This window comes from Opisthocomus hoazin, chromosome 5 (assembly GCF_030867145.1).
Source record: "Opisthocomus hoazin isolate bOpiHoa1 chromosome 5, bOpiHoa1.hap1, whole genome shotgun sequence".
Lineage (NCBI taxonomy): Eukaryota > Metazoa > Chordata > Aves > Opisthocomiformes > Opisthocomidae > Opisthocomus > Opisthocomus hoazin.
Window position 1 is genome coordinate 86,388,532 of NC_134418.1, and position 17,762 is coordinate 86,406,293.

Consider the following 17,762-nt stretch of genomic DNA (forward strand, 5'->3'; position numbering starts at 1 on the left):
GATATAGGCAGGAGAGTAATAAGCCCAAATCAGCAGGAAAATATCAGGTAAAGGTAGAGAGGTATGTATTCTGAGCTGAAGAATATTTTGCAAGAATTGGAGGAAATTGAAATCCAAGAGCAAGATGTAGAAGAGCACGTGCAGCAAATGAATGTTAAAGGTACTGGATGTGTGCACTGCATAGGAAATGATGGAAATAATAAAAGTGGTGGGGCAGGAGTATTTGCTAAAGATGGATTTCGTTTAAATAAAAAGGTAAAAGAAGAAGTGTGGAGAACAGGGCTCTGCTTTCATTAAAATCACTTTGAATAGATTGTTCAGAGATGGAGCTGGAAGCCTGCGGTAGATACTTGATGCCAAATTTTCAATATAGATAGCCATATAAGTAATATTCCTAGGTAACTGGTTCTAACAATCATATTATTCTGTTATGAAAGATTACAAACTGAAGGCCTCTGTTATTTCTGAGTGTGCTAGTCGCCTTCTTTATTTGCTGAAAAACTGCTTTACCACCAAGAAGAAATGCTTCTTTAGGCAATTAATGAGGAGTTGTAGATAACATGCTCAAAGAAAATAAGCCTGGATGAAATTATCAAAAGTGATCTTAATTTAAATTAAATAGCATGAGAAGTAATAATAAAAAAAGGTGATATATCTTAGATCTTCATTCCAGAATGGGGAATTGTGGTGAACTACGAGAACTGGTTAATGAATTTAGATGGACTAAAATGCTATTGGGTAATGCTGAGGACTGGAGTAATGAAGATGGAGCAATATCAAGCAATAAAAAGTGCAATGTTCTGCACTTTTACAATAATGAGAATAATTTCTGTCAGGGGATGGGGGTTTATAAACTGAGAATAACTGAGAAGGAGAGCACTTCAGTGTAGCAGGCAGATATATTTCAAAACTCAAAAGCTGAAAATTTGGCCTGGATAAACACAGGCTAAAAGAGAGGCACTTTTGATAGCGAGAGCAATTACTAAAATTATTTGTCAATGATTGAGGTAGATTTTTATCACTATGATTTTTCTAATTGAGAGTAAACAATTTTCAAAATACAGGTTTTGGACTCAAACTGGGGTTCAGAATATGTCTGTGTATTGGGTTTGTGTGGCCAGGTTTTGATATCAGGGGGACTATGGAGGCGACCTCTGTGAGAAGCTGCTGGAAGCTTCCCCTGTGTCCATTGGAACCAATGCCACTGGCTCCAAGACGGACCTTGTCAAGGCCAAGGCCGAGCCCATCAGCGATGGTGGTAGCACCTCTGGGATAACATAGTGAAGAAGGGGGGGAAAAAACTGCAGCAGGATAGAAAGGGGAGTGAGAATACATGAGAGGAACAGCCCTGCAGACCCCCAGGTCAGTGCAGAAGGAGGGCAGGAGGCTCCCTACAGCCCATGGAACAGACCATGGTGAGGCATTATTTGCTGCATTTATTTCCTGGGACAAGCCTGTCCCTGGCTATGTGCTTGTGTTAGATGATGCTCAGTACCAGTCAAACCTTCTAAACCAGAAGATGAGAAGTTTAGTCTAGTGAAGAAAAGATGTCAAAGCTGGAAATCAGAAAGTGTGTGTAGATGTCTCTAGATCAAGCTTAGCAAACAGGTTCTCCGTGTGCTTCAGCTACGTTAGGAGCTGATGAACTGTGCCTTGGGGGGCAGCTGCCCCTTGGTGCTCTGCTCGTTCCTTCTCTGTCTGTTGAGTTTGCAATCTGCTGTCCTCTCACCTTCTTACTTTACTCTAGCCTGGTTCATATTGTCTGTCAGTGTAAATATTTAAAGTGTGCAAGCCCTTCCTCCCTTCCTTAGAAGACTCTGTAAGCTTACAGTGCTTTTTTTGCACTTGATGAAGGGTGTGTTAAATAGCCTTCTTCCTACTTGTGATGTGTTCAAGGCTAATACCAATTTTTTAAATTAAAAGAAGAAACATTCACAGCAGAAAAACCTTCTCAAACCTTCTTTCACTGTTAGTTCTTTGTGGAGAGTAAATGAACAACAACAATTAGACGGATGACAGATTAGTACCAAGAATGTATTTTCCTCCAGCATTTGACATTTTCAAGGACTCGTAGTGCTGCTGGTTCAAGAACATGGAAAGAATGAATTCTTTCTTCTAAATCGCAGAAGTACCTTGCTCTGTACCTTACAGAAGAACAAAGGTAACAGAACAGCCTCTTCCAGTCTTCCTGAATTGGATCTCTTTCTCTGGATCATGTGGGTCATTCAAAATAATTCCAAGAGGCAGATCTTCAGACTTTTCACTGGCTCTTAATAGCTCTAATAACCTCACTCGGAGCAGTGTGGAAGGGGCGAGTTGAGCTCCGAGGCACATCACAGGAGAGCCTTTGTGGCAGATCAAGTACTGCAAGCTGGAATTTCGTAAAATTAAAAATCCATTTCGCCCATTAAAAACCGGCTCGCTGACAGATCGCAGCATCTAGTTGTCAATAAGGAGGTATCAGTGGTTGGGCTGTTTGTAGAGGGGTCTCACAGGAAAGTCTTGATCAAGAATAATCATATTTTGAATGATTTCACCAATGAATTTTTGTAGCAAAGTTGGCAGATGATGTGAAGACTGTTGGAAAGGGAGAAGCTGTATCTGCAGAGTAATCGGCTCCTGCGGTAAAACTGGAGATACTGAAATTGAGAGGAAAAAAAGAGAAAGGACATGGCGGGGAGGAATCCTGTGGGTCATATTTCAAGATGAGAGATTCTACATAGTAAAGCAGTGGTTTAGGGGAACACTTAGACATTTTGTGTGGTATGAGATCTTAGCTTAGCTGAGCACTGTCCTGAGGAAACTCCCCATTTGGAAAGGAACACGGCACGTAGAAATCTGGAAATGCTCAAGCAGCACTGATAACACTGTCACAAAACCGTCCAGTTCTGCTGTCCACATTTCCAGGTGGATCTGGGAACAACGGAGCACGTTGAGAAGTGAAAGCTCAACAGACGAGCTGGAGGTTGCGTTTGCAGGGCGCGGTGTGGGCTGTTCAGCATCCTGAAGGCAAGTTTTGGAGGTGACCTTAATCACCCTGTGTAGGTCCTCGCATTTGAAGAAGAGGTCTGATCTATGGCTCGGCAACGCTGGAAGTTGTGGTCAAAGACTTGAACCTCCAAACAAATCAAGATTTCCTCACACTAAGGAGAATCAAACATTTCCTACGAACATGGTGAAAAACCAGTGGATTCAGCATTGCTTGAGCAATGAGGCGAGACATGCTTTGGTCCACCACCTCCTTGTCTTCTAATCACAGCAGTGGGGTTGCTGCTAGATAGAGAAACGGGGTTGCAAAATTAAAGGAAAAGATACATCTGTGAGATGTGGCGTGTGTAAAATACGCTGTATTATACATCTCTGTATATAGACTCATGCATTATAGACTTTTTTACTCTGATTTTTCAGTCTGTAGATATGAGTTCTCATTTCCCCCCCCTTCTCTTATGAACCCTGAAGATACTGAAAGCATTTGCAGCTCAGGAAGTACCTTGTTTTTCCCCCCTCCCCAGGAAATAAATAGGTTTCCAGAGCCTGGTTAAACTTTCCACGAAGCACGCTGGGGACAGGACGATGATCAAGTGACTCTGTGCCCTGTGGTCGTACAGCAAACCCTCTGTGCAGCCTCGCTGGTGTGTCTTGGTGTCACAGTCCGGGTCACACCAGCAATCGGGTTTGGAATCGGGGAGAGGTTCCTCCCAAGTGAGACTGGCAGGGAAAAGCTGTCTTAGGGTATTTGGGAAACGCATCTTGCCTGTCGTTGTAGCTGGCAAGGATGTTAATGGTACCCAGTTTCTTTCTGTGTTTCCGTTTGAAATTTAGATTTGTGAGGTTTGAAAAAGCTCCGTACAGAAGATTTCAGGTTCGTTACAGAGCGCTTGGGCGATCTCTGATGGTTTGCGGAACGAAGAAATCAAACCTGATGACCTAGGATCCCTCTCCCGTGAAACCAAAGTGCCTTTTTGTTTGTACCTGTCCCCTTTTCCATCTGCAGATGGGCAGAGGTGCTTCATTTTAACGGCCAGGTCATGAGAGGAAGACCAGCAGAGCTTTGTTATTAACCCTCTCCATTCCAGCGGGGGCTAGGCCATAAGTCCTCTGGAGTCCACATTCTGGCTCTCCAGTACAAGCTAGAAGAAGATGCTTGGTAAATTGATAAAGCTAAAATGCATTCTGACCTCTTCCATTTGTACTTTTTTCACCTGTAAACCAGTTAGGAGTCAAGAACGGGATTATCGGTGCCGCCTGTACTTCAGACATGACTTTCACGGGAAGTCGCTTTGACTTTGTGCCTGTCATGGTGCCAGTGCACGAAATAAAAGACTATATTCTGTATGAGAACAGATTCTTAAAACAGGTATTTTTTGTCTGCCCAGTGAGAGTGGTTTCCTTGTTTTCTTAAAGAAAAATAGCTTTGGAAATGTTTCACTTTTAACTGACTTTCACTTGAAGAGCTTTCAGGTTGGTGTTTGAAGCAGTGTACTAATCAGATGAAGGGCTGTTAGTAACCGTGAGGTGTCCTACAGCTGCATGAACTGAAGAAATCTGTAGTAAAAAGTTATTTTATTTTTATTACACGTTTTCAGTAGGAATCAACAGAAAGCACTGCGTGTTGATTCCCTACAGCTGATAAACACATCTGCTCCTGGACCTCATGGTTTGCTGTAAAAGCAATTTTTTCCAAACATTTTTTTTCTGTTTGTGATTAAATTTTTATGTTGGAAGACCATTGTCATTGGTTTTTTATTTTTCCAGCCGTTACCTTTTATACTTTTTATATCTATCCTCTATCTCTTCACAAAGCACAGGTGAGGATTGCATTACAAAGTAAGAAATTTGTGTTGATAATTCTAATAATTTGTATTGAATAAGCGAGCCAAGTCCTATATGATCCTTCACAGCATGAACAAACCAGAAATTTAATTATTCTGAATCTAATAAAAGAATATCAGAGCTGTTGTTGCCTTAGTAAATAGGTTAAATTACACTAACAACGTACAGAGTGAATTAAATGTGTAATTATTATGGTTACTGTTTTGTTTAGTGAGAACTACGGTAATTGAAACAGATGTCTATGTTAACAGCATTGGCCCAGTTGACCCAATCAATATGGTAAGTTCCGCTTATTGGCAGAAATCATTGTCTGAGTGATGCTATGGGTTAATACTATAAAATAATTCTAATCTTATTCAAATAAGTTTCTTTCTTACTGTGTATTCATATGCTCTTGGATATGATTGTGATTATTGCAGAAATGTGTTTGACTGTATTTGAAATTGTTGCCATTTTAAAAATATATTTCTTCTTTAAAAAAAAATTGAGGCTGCACAGAGGACATTGAATCAGATCCTTATTTTGGTTTGTGTTAACATTTTCACTATGTTTGTTTGTACCTGGTTTATCTCTGGCCCAGTAGAATTTCACAGAGCTACTCTTCAGAGGTTAAGAAAAATAACAATTAACCTAGTATTTGTGAATAAAACTATTTACAGCGCAGTGATTTATTACTATTTTTCAAATTCATAGAAAGAAAAATTTGAAATTAACTCTTTCGTTCTCCTTTTTTCATGTCTTATTTAGTCTTATGGGTCCTCTTCAGTATGTGCGTGTGTGTGTACACACAGCTGGTTTCTTGGGAAGCTGAGCAAAGCATCTCATCTGGTTTCTGGTAGATCTGCTGAGATCTGACCTATCTGTGTGGTACCAATGCTGAAGTAACAGCACTTATGAGGAAGCTGAGTGTGTGGCCTTTCCTTAAATCACTTCGTTATTGTATGCGTTGTACAGAACGGTGGTGTTGGAGGCTTTAGAAAGGTCTCATAGCACGACTTCTCCTGGGAACAGCTGCCCAGGACCAAGACTGGGGCTGGCCCTCGGGCGAGTGTGAGCTCAGCCCCCTCTTGCCTTTTTCCTTTCCCTCCTCCCTACAGAATTGCTCACGGGGTTGAATTTGCACGGCAGAGACGCATTTTGTTCATCTGAGGCTGGATTATGCCAGCACAGGGGTCTTCTGAGCATTTGGAGAAAGCACAGTAATTCTAGGTTATTATTAAGGATCTTGTGGTTGACTTGTGTGTCACCATGCTTGGGTGGGGAATACTGACTTCTAGTGATGGGAAGCCAAGCAGGAAACACCAGTGGTACTTGGATACTATGGATAAAGGTGGCAAAATTAGATGATGCAGATCTGCGGCAAAGAATATTCATTCCAGTGTAACAGTCTAACAAGCTTAGAGCTGTCGTGACCTGGGCTGTAGCAGGGAAGTCCAAGTTTCCAGCCAGGCCTGCCCATAAGAAATGCATGAAAGAGCAGAAGAGTTATAGAGTAGGGGAAACTTTTCGATTTCCATGTTCAGCAAAAGTTATGTCTTTGGTTTTGTCTGCCTTCCTACTGTAGTCTTTCTCTTCTGCTTCTCTGCATCCTATCCTCTTCTGAAAGAACTTACTGTGGGAGCAAAATGTGTGGACAGGCAGCTAGCTGTAAGGAGAATTGGACCAGGCTACCCAGGGAGGTGGATGAGTCACTATCTCTGGAGGTGTTTAAAAAACTAGTAGGTGTGGCACTTCAGGATATGGTTTAGTAGGAATGGTGGTGTTGGGTGGATGGTTGGACGGTATGATCTTAGAGGTCTTTTCCAACCTATGATTCTATGATTCTAAGGAGGATATAGCTCATGTAGGACATAGCAGAGGCTTCCTTTTCCAGTAACTAGTGTAAGTCCAGTGTAAGTGCCCGGCGGAAAAACACCTGGGGGTGCTGGTCAATAACTGGCTGAACGTGAACCAGCAGTGTGCCCAGGTGGCCAAGAAGGCCAACAGCATCCTGGCTTGTCTCAGGAATGGTGTGGCCAGCAGGAGCAGGGCAGAGATTGTGCCCCTGTCCTTGGCACTGGTGAGGCCGCACCTCGAGTACTGTGGTCAGTTTTGGGCCCCTCACTCCAAGAAGGACATTGAGGGGCTGGAGCGTGTCCAGAGCAGGGCAGCGAGGCTGGGGAGGGGTCTGGAGAACAAGTCTGATGAGGAGCAGCTGAGGGAGCTGGGGCTGTTCAATCTGGAGAAGAGAAGGCTGAGGGCAGACCTTGTTGCTCTCTACAGCTACCTGACAGGAGGGTGTAGGGAGGTGAGTGTTGGTCTCTTCTCCCAAGTAATTAGCAATAGGATGAGAGGCGATGGCCTTAGATTGCATCAGGGGAGGATTAGATTGGATATTAGGAAAAATTTCTTTAGTGCAAGACTGGTCAGGCATTGGACCGCGCTGCCCAGGGAGGTGGTGGAGTCCCCATCTCTGGAGGGGTTCAAAAACCATGTAGATGTGGCACTTGGGGACATGGTTTAGTAGGCATGGTGGTGTTGGGTTGATGGTTGGTCTTGATGATCTTCGAGGTCTTTTCCAACCTTAGTGATTCTATGATTCTATGATTCAGCCCGTGGCAAGTAGGCATTGCGGACACTGGATGAGAAATGCTTACAGCTTCAGTTTTCCAGTTCTAAAGAACCGGCGTGTTCTGGGATGCAGCATTATCACACCTGCCCTTGTGGCAATGACACTGTCAGCCATGGGACTCTGTCATGACGCTCATTTAGAGGTCTTCCCATGTCTGCTAGAGCTGTCCTAGAACTGGGTGGCGATGCTCTTGCCACGGCGCTAATAAAGGCCGGTCATACTGGCATTTAGTGCAAGGTAAGGGTAGCACTGTGTTGAAAAGGCATATTACTTCGTTAGGGAGTAGGATCCTAATGGTTGTAATGTGTATCAGCTGAATGTTTATCCCTCTAACCTTCTGATTTCTGTTAAAAAAAAAGTAAGGTAACAACAAAGCATGCCACCAAAAGATAATAAGGTAAATGCCATTAAGACATAGAACTTTAAAACCTATTCTGTGGTTTTTAAAAATGGGCAGAGAACTACTTAGCAATTTAAATTATAGTCTGACGGCACCATGGCCTTCATGAAAGAACAATTACTTTCCTGGGCTTGGACTCCAGGAACCTGGACCACTGGAGCACCTAACATCACTACAAAAATTAAATGTTTGCGAAAAGAGATAAAATCATATACATGCAAGTAATTTGATTAAGGTTTCCAAAAAAGATGTCTTTAATCTGGGAAACAACTTCCTCAGCACAAAAATAATTACAGATTTGATCCTGTAAGCTCTCTTTATGTGAGCTGTTGGTTTCATTAGGGAGGCATTCTCCCTAGAGTCAATATTGTTTGAGATTGTTAACCTATAATCCAAAAATTGCTTCCATTTCAAGGGCTGTCCTTCGCCCTTCATTTGATCACTTAATGTGAGAACACATATCTGCGATTCCCCATTGGATTACTCATTTGCCAGATACATTAATTCACTCTGGCAAATGATGTCCTTTAACTGTTCAGTGTGGATACAATATGGCACGAGGTAGAGAGCATTTCTTCTCACAACGATGCTGAAGCGGCGTATCAAGGGAGTGTGTTTGTCTGAAAGCTTCAGAGGACACATTATGAGAGGAAATGGATTTATTTTTATAATTCAGTCTATTTTCCACCTGCTATGTGATAGAATTTCGTAAAAAGGATGCTGTAAGTGTAAGTACGACATTCACTAGGATTTGTTTTTCAAGGTTTTTGTGCTTTGGCTTTCACGATTTAACGAAGACGTACACAAAATTCTAGACGGCGTAGACACTCCGTGCTTAAGAGATGTTTTTCGACAGCGTGTGATCTTTTTAGGCATCCACAACCTGAGTAAACATTTTTAACAAGCATCTGGATCAGCAGAGTATTTAGGTTTCTAATACTGCTGAAGCCTAAAGCTCGTTGAATCCGTCTGTTAGAGCCAACCTGTGCTACGCATCGCGCAACAATCATGTAAAATGCCACAAAGTGCATTTTTATGGCCAAAGTCTTGATCCTAAATAGCTCCACAGTGGTCTAGGGATTTCTCAGCGCAATTTAGACATGCAGTGAATGTTTAGAGCCTGGTTTTCCTCTGTATGGAAGCTCATTCAGTTGAGCACTTGATATAGACATGCCAGGCTCTGCCTAGCCCCCTCTTTCCCTCCAAACTAGGGCCAGGACGAAGAAAAAGCCACTCTGGTGGGTGGTACAGTTAGCAGGGTCTGATACATGGCCCCTGTGTAGAAGTGCGTGTTGATCCACGTTGCCTGTGGGCCCCGTGAGCTTTCCCTGCCCCGTGTTCACCCCCCAAACCCCACGAGTCCATAAATACCCAGAGTTTTGTGCTGCTCACGTCCCAAGGGATGCAGGGGGGAACCATGCCAGCGCCGCGGCCATCGTGGCTGGACAAGACCGTGCAAGGGGGCAACTCAGTGGGGTGGGAGAGACATGGCAGCCCTCCAAGATATTTTATTCTCTTCCTTTACCTGAGAGAATACCCAATCTTGTAGTTGCTGTTTGATCAAAACCCTCACAACAATAAAAGAATTCTACCTCAAATGAGCGAAATCTTTGGAGAAGGAATAGAGAATCAGTTCCTTAAGTGAGAAGAAGTATTGCAGCGTTGTGTCAAAAATGAAGAGCAGAGAGAAAAGCTTATACTTTCCCTGTCCTTAAAGTGTATTTAATCACCTTTCATATAGTAAATAGTGGAGCAATACTCCAGTAACAAAAATCAGGAAGGGGTTAGAAAGAAGCAGATAATTTATAGAGAGATGCATAGACATCATGACTGATAGCGAGATTAAAAACTAGCCACAAATGCTCTACCTGTCTGTCTATATTTGTCTGTGTGTGAGTATATACATATATAAATATATATGTTTATAAAAACAGATTTATGTTTTAAAATCCCTTTGCTTTTTTCATGTGTTTCTAAGTCATGATTTAACATTTTGAAACATGATTGTGTCATCGCCATTTTAATGTATTTGAGGGCTACATATTTTTTCTTCCCTTGCTGTGGATGCAGATGATGCCCTTTATTCAGCTTTTGTATTTATTAATGGAACTCGGTATTAGAAGGTCCAGAAAATTCCAGGGTAAATTTTTAGGGCTGCACTTCACTGAAGCAGTTCATTTTCCCTGCTATTTCCCAACATTTCTGTCACTTCTGGGGGTGATTTAGCTTCTGTCGCATTATCTTTGCTAGTTACCCATTGCAGGTTACCGTGACTGCAAGCTGAAGGCCACCCTTTGAAGCCCAGCACTCTTCTTTTTAACAAGAGAGCTAAACCACGGAGCAAATCAGATATTCATAGAAGCAACAGTGTGCTACTTCGGTACACAGGCTGCATGGCCCGGACTCTGTCGGGATACAATTTTTCCTGTCATATTGCACCATTCATCACTTTGTGTGGAATGTGCCGATGGTGAATTTTAAGTATCCTTTGATTTCCAAATTCCATTTCATTCTCAAATTGCAGTAACTAGCAGCAGGTTTCTTTATTTTTTCTGAAGGTATTCAAGTATCCTTGCGCTCAGCGTCCTGACACACATTGCTCGGTGTTACTGTGGTGGGGAGGATGCTTTGTGGTCAGGGGTGTCACTGCACTTGTTCTGCTTGTCACCAAATTTGTATTGAAAGTTTCAAGGTTTTGCACTCTTGCTTTAGGGGACCTAATGTATACTTACAAATATCTGCAGGGTGGGGGTCAGGAGGATGGGGCCAAGCTCTTTTCAGTGGTGCCCAGTGACAGGACAAGGGGCAACGGGCACAAACTGAAGCAGAGGAAGCTCCAGCTGAACATGAGGAAGAACTTCTTCCCTCTGAGGGTGACGGAGCCCTGGCCCAGGCTGCCCAGGGAGGCTGTGGAGTCTCCTTCTCTGAGATATTCAAGACCCACCTGGACAAGGTCCTCTACAGCCTATTGTAGGTGACCCTGCTTGGGCAGGGGGTTGGGCTGGGTGACCCACAGAGGTCCCTTCCAACCCAACCAGTCTGTGATTCTGTGATTTTACAGTGCCAGGTAATTTGCATTAAGCATACTGGAATAGAAGTAATTGTGACCCAAAGATACATTATCTGAAGCTACCCTGAAATCCAGTACTCAACGATGCACACTCTTTGTGTGTGTTATTCTGAGAACCAATGTATTTTTAACTCTGTCTTTGAATGCTATTAAATGTTTTGTTACTGAATGAATAGTAATTAGCAGCAAGGAAGGGCAAGGCTTAGAAAGAGACAGAAAGTGATGCTGGAATGAGCGAGGCCCTGCTCCTGCAGATGCCTAGGCATGTACTTCGGTGTAGACATGTCAACCGTGTCACCTTGGCTGGAGGATTTGACAAGCACCATCTCTCCCTCCGTGTCTGTCCCTTACAGAGCGGTGTGCCCAAGCGAGCGTAGTTCTGTACAAGAAACAGAAAAGGAGAAATCACAGCGCTATCCAGACTCTGCAGCGCGTCAGAATATTCCAGGACTGGGTGGACACTGCTTGGTAGGGCTTGTCATGGTTTGTGAACTTCATTTGGATCTTCACCTGGAGCTTGGGGTTGCTTTCGTGTTTGAAGAAGACCCTTTCGAGGAGAACTGTTGTCTCGACGAGCTTTCTGGTGACCGAAAGGGAGAGCGTGAGGGATGCACTTCTGCCCCTGTTTGAGACTTGAGGTTTCCTCAGGCTGTGTGGGCTCAGCGTGAGAGCACTGCACGTTGTGGAAGAGTCAGCGTCGGCATTTTGTGCAAACTGGTCCCACTCTCTTTCAGATGGCTGGAATATCTGTTCATAAATCAGAACAGAAGTACCAACAAGCCTTTGAATATTACCTGTTTCTTGTCGCACAGCATCTTCTTTGGAGTAAGCTACAATTATGTATTTTTCCTTACCTTTTTATTTTGATTAGGAAAGATAGATTCCAATCGTTTTGGTGCCTGTCAGCACCACAAGTGATCAGAGTTAATTGGCGGTTACTCAGAGGAGTGTTTAGGGCTGATGGACACTGTGTCCATTTACAGCAGCTGAGTAAATATCCCTGCAGTAGGCATGAGCTTTGCTTTTTCTTTGTTATCAAACATATTCAAGTGTCAAAACCCGTATGTCTGTCCGCAGTCCTTATTTTACCATCTCTAGGAACTTGAGTGTTACTTCACAAATACGATTTCATGAATGTTCTCTGTTTTTATCTGAAAAAAAAGATGGAATTGATTAGCCTGGCTCTTGCAGGCAGCTAGTTTGCCTCCTGCTATTGCAAGGCAGCTCTAAGCTTGCCCTGCTCAGCTGCAGGGGAACTGGCCCAGTCCAGGCAATGCTCTGCCCACCCCAGCCCAGCACAGCAGCTCCTGGGTCGCTCCCGATGTCTGCAACCGTTGCAGAGGGACTGGCGAGGGCTGAGGGAAGAGACAGCCCTTGTACAACCGGCAAATGTCACAGGGGCTTTCTGAAACCACACCAGAGTGTGGGCATCGTGTCAGCCCTCGCTGCACACGGCTGTCGGTACTTGTCCCCTTTTCAGCTGCAGTTTAGCATTTGGCCCTTACTAGGTGTGAAGTCAGGACAGGTAGCTAAAGTTCTGCACAGGACACCAGAAAACTCTGTGCTCTTTGCTGAAAAATACGGCCTGAATTCTGCATGCCATCTAGCAGTACTATGATCTAAGGCTGCAGTGGTTTTGTGCTGTGGTTTATTCTTAAATCTTGTGTCCAATCTGGTGCCCAGCGCCAGGACAAGGGGCAACGGGCACAAACTGAAGCAGAGGAAGCTCCAGCTGAAGATGAGGAAGAACTTCTTCCCTCTGAGGGTGATGGAGCCCTGGCCCAGGCTGCCCAGGGAGGCTGTGGAGTCTCCTTCTCTGGAGATATTCAAGACCCACCTGGACAAGGTCCTGTGCAGCCTGCTCTGGGTGACCCTGCTTGGGCAGGGGGTTGGGCTGGGTGACCCACAGAGGGCCCTGCCAACCCCGACCAGTCTGTGATTCTGTGATTTTGTATAGTACCGTTGTGTCACTTCAGCCACAGCTGGCATGGTGTCAGTATTAATAAAAATTTACTTTGACTTGATTCCCCTGACCTCAGTAGAGTGTGCCAGCATACTGGTTGGAAATCCAGTTTCCATCATCTCAGATTGTTAGCATCCACAGCCAGAGCGATGGCCAAACTGCCTTTGGATTGCAGATTTTAGTGCTCTGTACTTGCATGAGGCTAATTAGTTAAAGATATAGCAGAAGTCCTGAGCTGTGGGCATGGTGGGGACCATAAGACAATTCTGAAAAGCTGCTTCTTTTTTATCTGTGGTCAGTCTGTCGGTGTGTTGTGAGGAAGTCCTTTAATTTCTGGTGTTCCCAGTACTTTATCTATTGAAGTGTTGACATGAACATACTTGTGAAAGCTCTTCCTTTGGGACATCTGCGCGGGATGTCTTATGTGGTAATCATCTCTTTTCCTGCTCTCAGCTACTGCTTGCCTGCTCTTCTGTGTGTCTCCTGTCATCCAATCTAAAATATTGCTTTGTGTCCCTCCTGTCTGCTCACAGGTGTTTATTTAGCTCAATATGGCTAAATCACAGCTTTAAATCTTCCCACTCTTCATCCCTTCCACACTCTCCGTTGCTGGGGGTAATCACTGCTCTGTGTGTCACGGAGGCCTGAAATCTAGAAGTTTTCTATGACGTGATGGATCTTAGAACCAGGAGTAGGGTCTCAGTTGCAGTCTTGCAAATTCTGAGTGCAAAGGGGTGTTAATTTTATTGATTTTTCAATCCGTCACGCAGATTTCACCTTTTTGAAAAACAGCGGTGGCTGTATTGTAGATGTCTGTCCCCACAAAGGGTTCTGCCCTCGGGCCAGTGAGTAGACAGATGCTCGTTTAGGAAGTTCTTAGCAATTGTCCATGCTCTTATATCTTCGGTGCAGCAGATAGTTGAGATATAGGGTTGCGTGACTGCCTCATCAGCCAGAAGGCTAAACTGAAAGGAGGGCTGTATTTCACGCGGGATCACGTATCTGATGGGAGCTGCAGGGCAGAATCCGAGCCCCGATCAGTCTCCCTGCCATCAGTGCTGGCGTTTTGAAGTGTGGCAGGAGAACCAAGGGAGGGAGCTGGGATTGTTCAGCCTGGAGAAGAAAAGGCTGAGAGGGGACCTCAGAAATGCTTCTAAATATCTGCAGGGTGGGGGTCAGGAGGATGGGGCCAGACTCTTTTCAGTGGTGCGCAGCGACAGGACAAGGGGCAACGGGCACAAACTGAAGCAGAGGAAGTTCCAGCTGAACCCGAGGAAGATCTTCTTCCCTCTGAGGGTGACGGAGCACTGGAACCGGCTGCCCAGGGAGGCTGTGGAGTCTCCTTCTCTGGAGATATTCCAGCCCCGCCTGGACGTGGTCCTGTGCAGCCTGCTCTGGGTGACCCTGCTTGGGCAGGGGGTTGGGCTGGGTGACCCACAGAGGGCCCTGCCAACCCCTGCCATTCTGTGATTCTGTGATGCTGTGATTCTGTGAACCAAGATGAGAAAAGACCAAACAGCAACTGTGCAATTAATCTTGCTTTAAAAACAGTTGCACTGTACTGAATGGTGCAGTTTTGCGTTTGAGACTTCCTAGCTTGTTGATAAAAGGAACCTGTAGAAAACCGTGTGTGCTGGAGTAACGTGCAGCTCTGTCACTTGGGTTGCTTGTGGGACCGGTTTTGACTGCTTGAGTCTCTCTGGTGACAACGAGGTAGATGTAGCTGCTGAATTTACACAGTACAGTTAAAAGAGCTGATGAATCACTGTGAACAACCTTGAAGCCAAACCCTTAATCCATACCAGTATTCACTCCTGGGTTTTTGATATATATGTGCATATATTTTACATTGTGGGGTTTTTTTGTTGTTGTTCTGAGTTGTCTCCTCTGGTTCTTTCTGTAGTTTAATGTTTGCTTATGAGTGGCAGTGGCTGAAATATTCAAGTTTCAGTTGGAAAGCAAACCAAAACTTTTTGTATAATTGTCAGTGTGGGAATGTATATAGAATTTATATATATATCATCTGCATCCTCTCCTTATGCTGTCTTCAAATGGCCAAAATCTAGGCTGAACACATAAAAGAAGAGATTTTGCTGAAGTGCTTTACTTACTTTTCTAGCTAATCTTTTGACTGTTGGCAAGATTTTAATTACAGTTTCTAATCTACAAAGCACTGACATAAATCTTGCCTTTTATTCATACTGTTGTTTGCATCTGTCACTTTGCACGTTCAGAATAACGACTGGGTAAGCACAGATGCCAAATTATGATCTGAAGAGTGATAGATTTTTTTCTTTTTCCTGTATTGTGACTATGTAGCTCTCTCTGTACTCCCTCACCTTCTGCAGATACAAGTTGCCGTATTTCCACTTAGCTTGTGCGTATGTTCTGATCGCATCTTCCAGTGTGATGATCGGTGCAATTAGAGCGATCTGACTCGTTAAATGACCCCGGGAGCAGACGCCGTGCACTGCTGTGCCACGAATTCCCTGCAGCTCCCACCGCTTCCGCAGCTGCGGTGTCATTAACATCACAGGTACCCGTCGGGATCGCTGGGGTTTGCTGGATCTTTCAGATCTCACCCCAAGGTCACTAGGTTTAGACAGCGCTAGTCAGCAAGTGGTTTGGACAGGCTGGAAAGCTGGGCAGAGAGGAACCTGATGAGGTTCAACCAGGGCAAGTGCAGGGTCCTGCACCTGGGGAGGAACAACCTCATGCACCAGTACAGGCTTGGGGTGGACCTGCTGGAGAGCAGCTCTGCAGAGAGGGACCTGGGTGTCCTGGTGGACGACAGGTTAACCATGAGCCAGCAGTGTGCCCTGGCTGCCAAGAAAGCCAATGGGATCCTGGGGTGCATCAAGAAGAGTGTGGCCAGCAGGACAAGGGAGGTTCTCCTTCCCCTCTACACTGCCCTGGTGAGGCCTCATCTGGAGTACTGTGTCCAGTTCTGGGCTCCCCAGTTCAAGAAGGATGAAGAGCTACTGAAGAGAGTCCAGCGGAGGGCTACAAGGATGGTGAGGGGACTGGAGCATCTCTCCTACGAGGAGAGGCTGAGGGAACTGGGCTTGTTCAGCCTGGAGAAGAGAAGGCTGCGAGGGGACCTTATAAATGCCTACAAATATCTGAAGGGTGGGTGTCAGGAGGATGGGGACAAGCTCTTTCCAGTGGTGCCCAGCGACAGGACAAGGGGCAATGGGCACAAACTGAGGCACAGGAAGATCCGTCTGAACATGAGGAAGAACTTCTTCCCTCTGAGGGTGACGGAGCCCTGGCCCAGGCTGCCCAGGGAGGCTGTGGAGTCTCCTTCTCTGGAGATATTCCAGACCCGCCTGGACAAGATCCTGTGCAGCCTGCTGTAGGTGACCCTGCTTCGGCAGGAGGGTTGGACTAGATGACCCACAGAGGTCCCTTCCAACCCCTACTATTCTGTGATTCTGTGATTCTGTTTACCAAAACAAGGAATTTTACTTCTGCTTCGTTTTTTTTTTCAGGGCTTTTCAAGTAACCCAAGCAGGGGGAGCAACCCCATTTTAGATGCTTCGTTAAGAGTAGTAATATCTCAAAGATAGGTGAAGTATTTTAATAAATTCCTTCCTAGCCCCTTATGGATGTTCAGAGATATTTGGGAGAGGGAAAAGGTAAAGGTTCCGAGTGTTTATTGGCAGCGCACTGGCGAGATGAAGGTAAATTGGCCGATGCTCGGTGCTCTATTTGCTGCTTCCCTCTTAGGGAAGCACGGGGTTGCCAGTTTTGTCTACAACGTTCTTTGTCGTTTAAACCTCTTAATCAGCACGCTAGACTGAGTCTTTGACATTAAATCACATCTCTTAATGTCAAAACGTGCAGGTTGGTAGGGCGTTTTCTTTAGTTTCCCCTTCTTCATTGATTTTCTGAAGAATTCCCTGTCTGCCTCACATGAAGTTCCAGTTTAAGGAGTTAGACAGCCGAACAGAATGAAGAAATGTCAGGAACGTATCTCCAGGCTCAGATAACCGAAGAAGATGAAGCTCTGTGACACTTGGTAACGAAGCAGAGTTCAGGGGCCCCCTGCGAAACAGAGTTCTGAATGAGCTTGTTGCGTTCCAGAAGATGCCGTTGCACCTTCAGGTGAAATTTTGGGCCTGGGGGAAGAGCTGGGGTGGGTTTTCGGGCAAAGATGAAATGACAGGAGCAAGTTTTTATCCATTTTTCTCTGAAATCCACTGGTAATGGACAGTATTGCAGCCCTGTAGTTGGCTAACGGAATTTTTCAGCTCCGAGTTTGGTTTTTGGGAGTCCTCGTTGCTTTTGCGCTTGGCCCCAGAAAACCAGGCCATTTTTTTCCGGTTCTCAGACAGAATGTGTTGCAGTCAACTTGATCAGCCAACAATTTAGCTACTCATTGCTTGACATATACGCACTTTTTACTGTGGAATGTCAAATCAGTTGTGAGACTGCCAGGCAAAATACCCCAAAAAAGAGGTTTCTTTCTGCTACGTGAGATTTTTTCCATTTTTATTGAGATTGTGTTGCTATTGGTGTGATGTGGTTTGCGCTGAGAAATGATTCTATAGGATGGCATCTGCCTCCTTTTCTTTCACAACTTTCCAACAATAAAAAACAATCCACAGGCCCATTTCCATGTCTGACTAAATGAACTGTGCATGACGACGACGCTGATGTTGAGAATTCCACTTATTCCCATACAGCAGCTCTTCCTACTTTATTTGAAGTAATTTCTTTTATTTATTAAAGGATTTTCTCTGAGACTCTACACCTGCTTGTCAATATTCACAGTTTTTTTCACTGCCTGGCCCTGTAGTGGCAATCTCAGATTAGTCACTGCGTTCCCGGCCTTTGGAGTTACGGTCTTGGAGAGGAAGGAGATGGAGGAGGATTGCAGTTA

At 44.7% G+C, this 17,762-nt stretch overlaps 1 protein-coding gene across 1 annotated transcript in view; it reads left to right on the forward strand.

Moving 5' to 3' along the window:
• The window catches only part of GABRG1 (gamma-aminobutyric acid type A receptor subunit gamma1), a 60,461-nt gene that overhangs the window by 21,559 nt on the left and 21,140 nt on the right, over positions 1-17,762 (forward strand). The window contains exon 3 of the mRNA XM_075422046.1: positions 5,045-5,112. Within this exon, the coding sequence (XP_075278161.1) occupies positions 5,045-5,112 (68 nt within the window). The remainder of the gene's footprint in view (positions 1-5,044; positions 5,113-17,762) is intronic.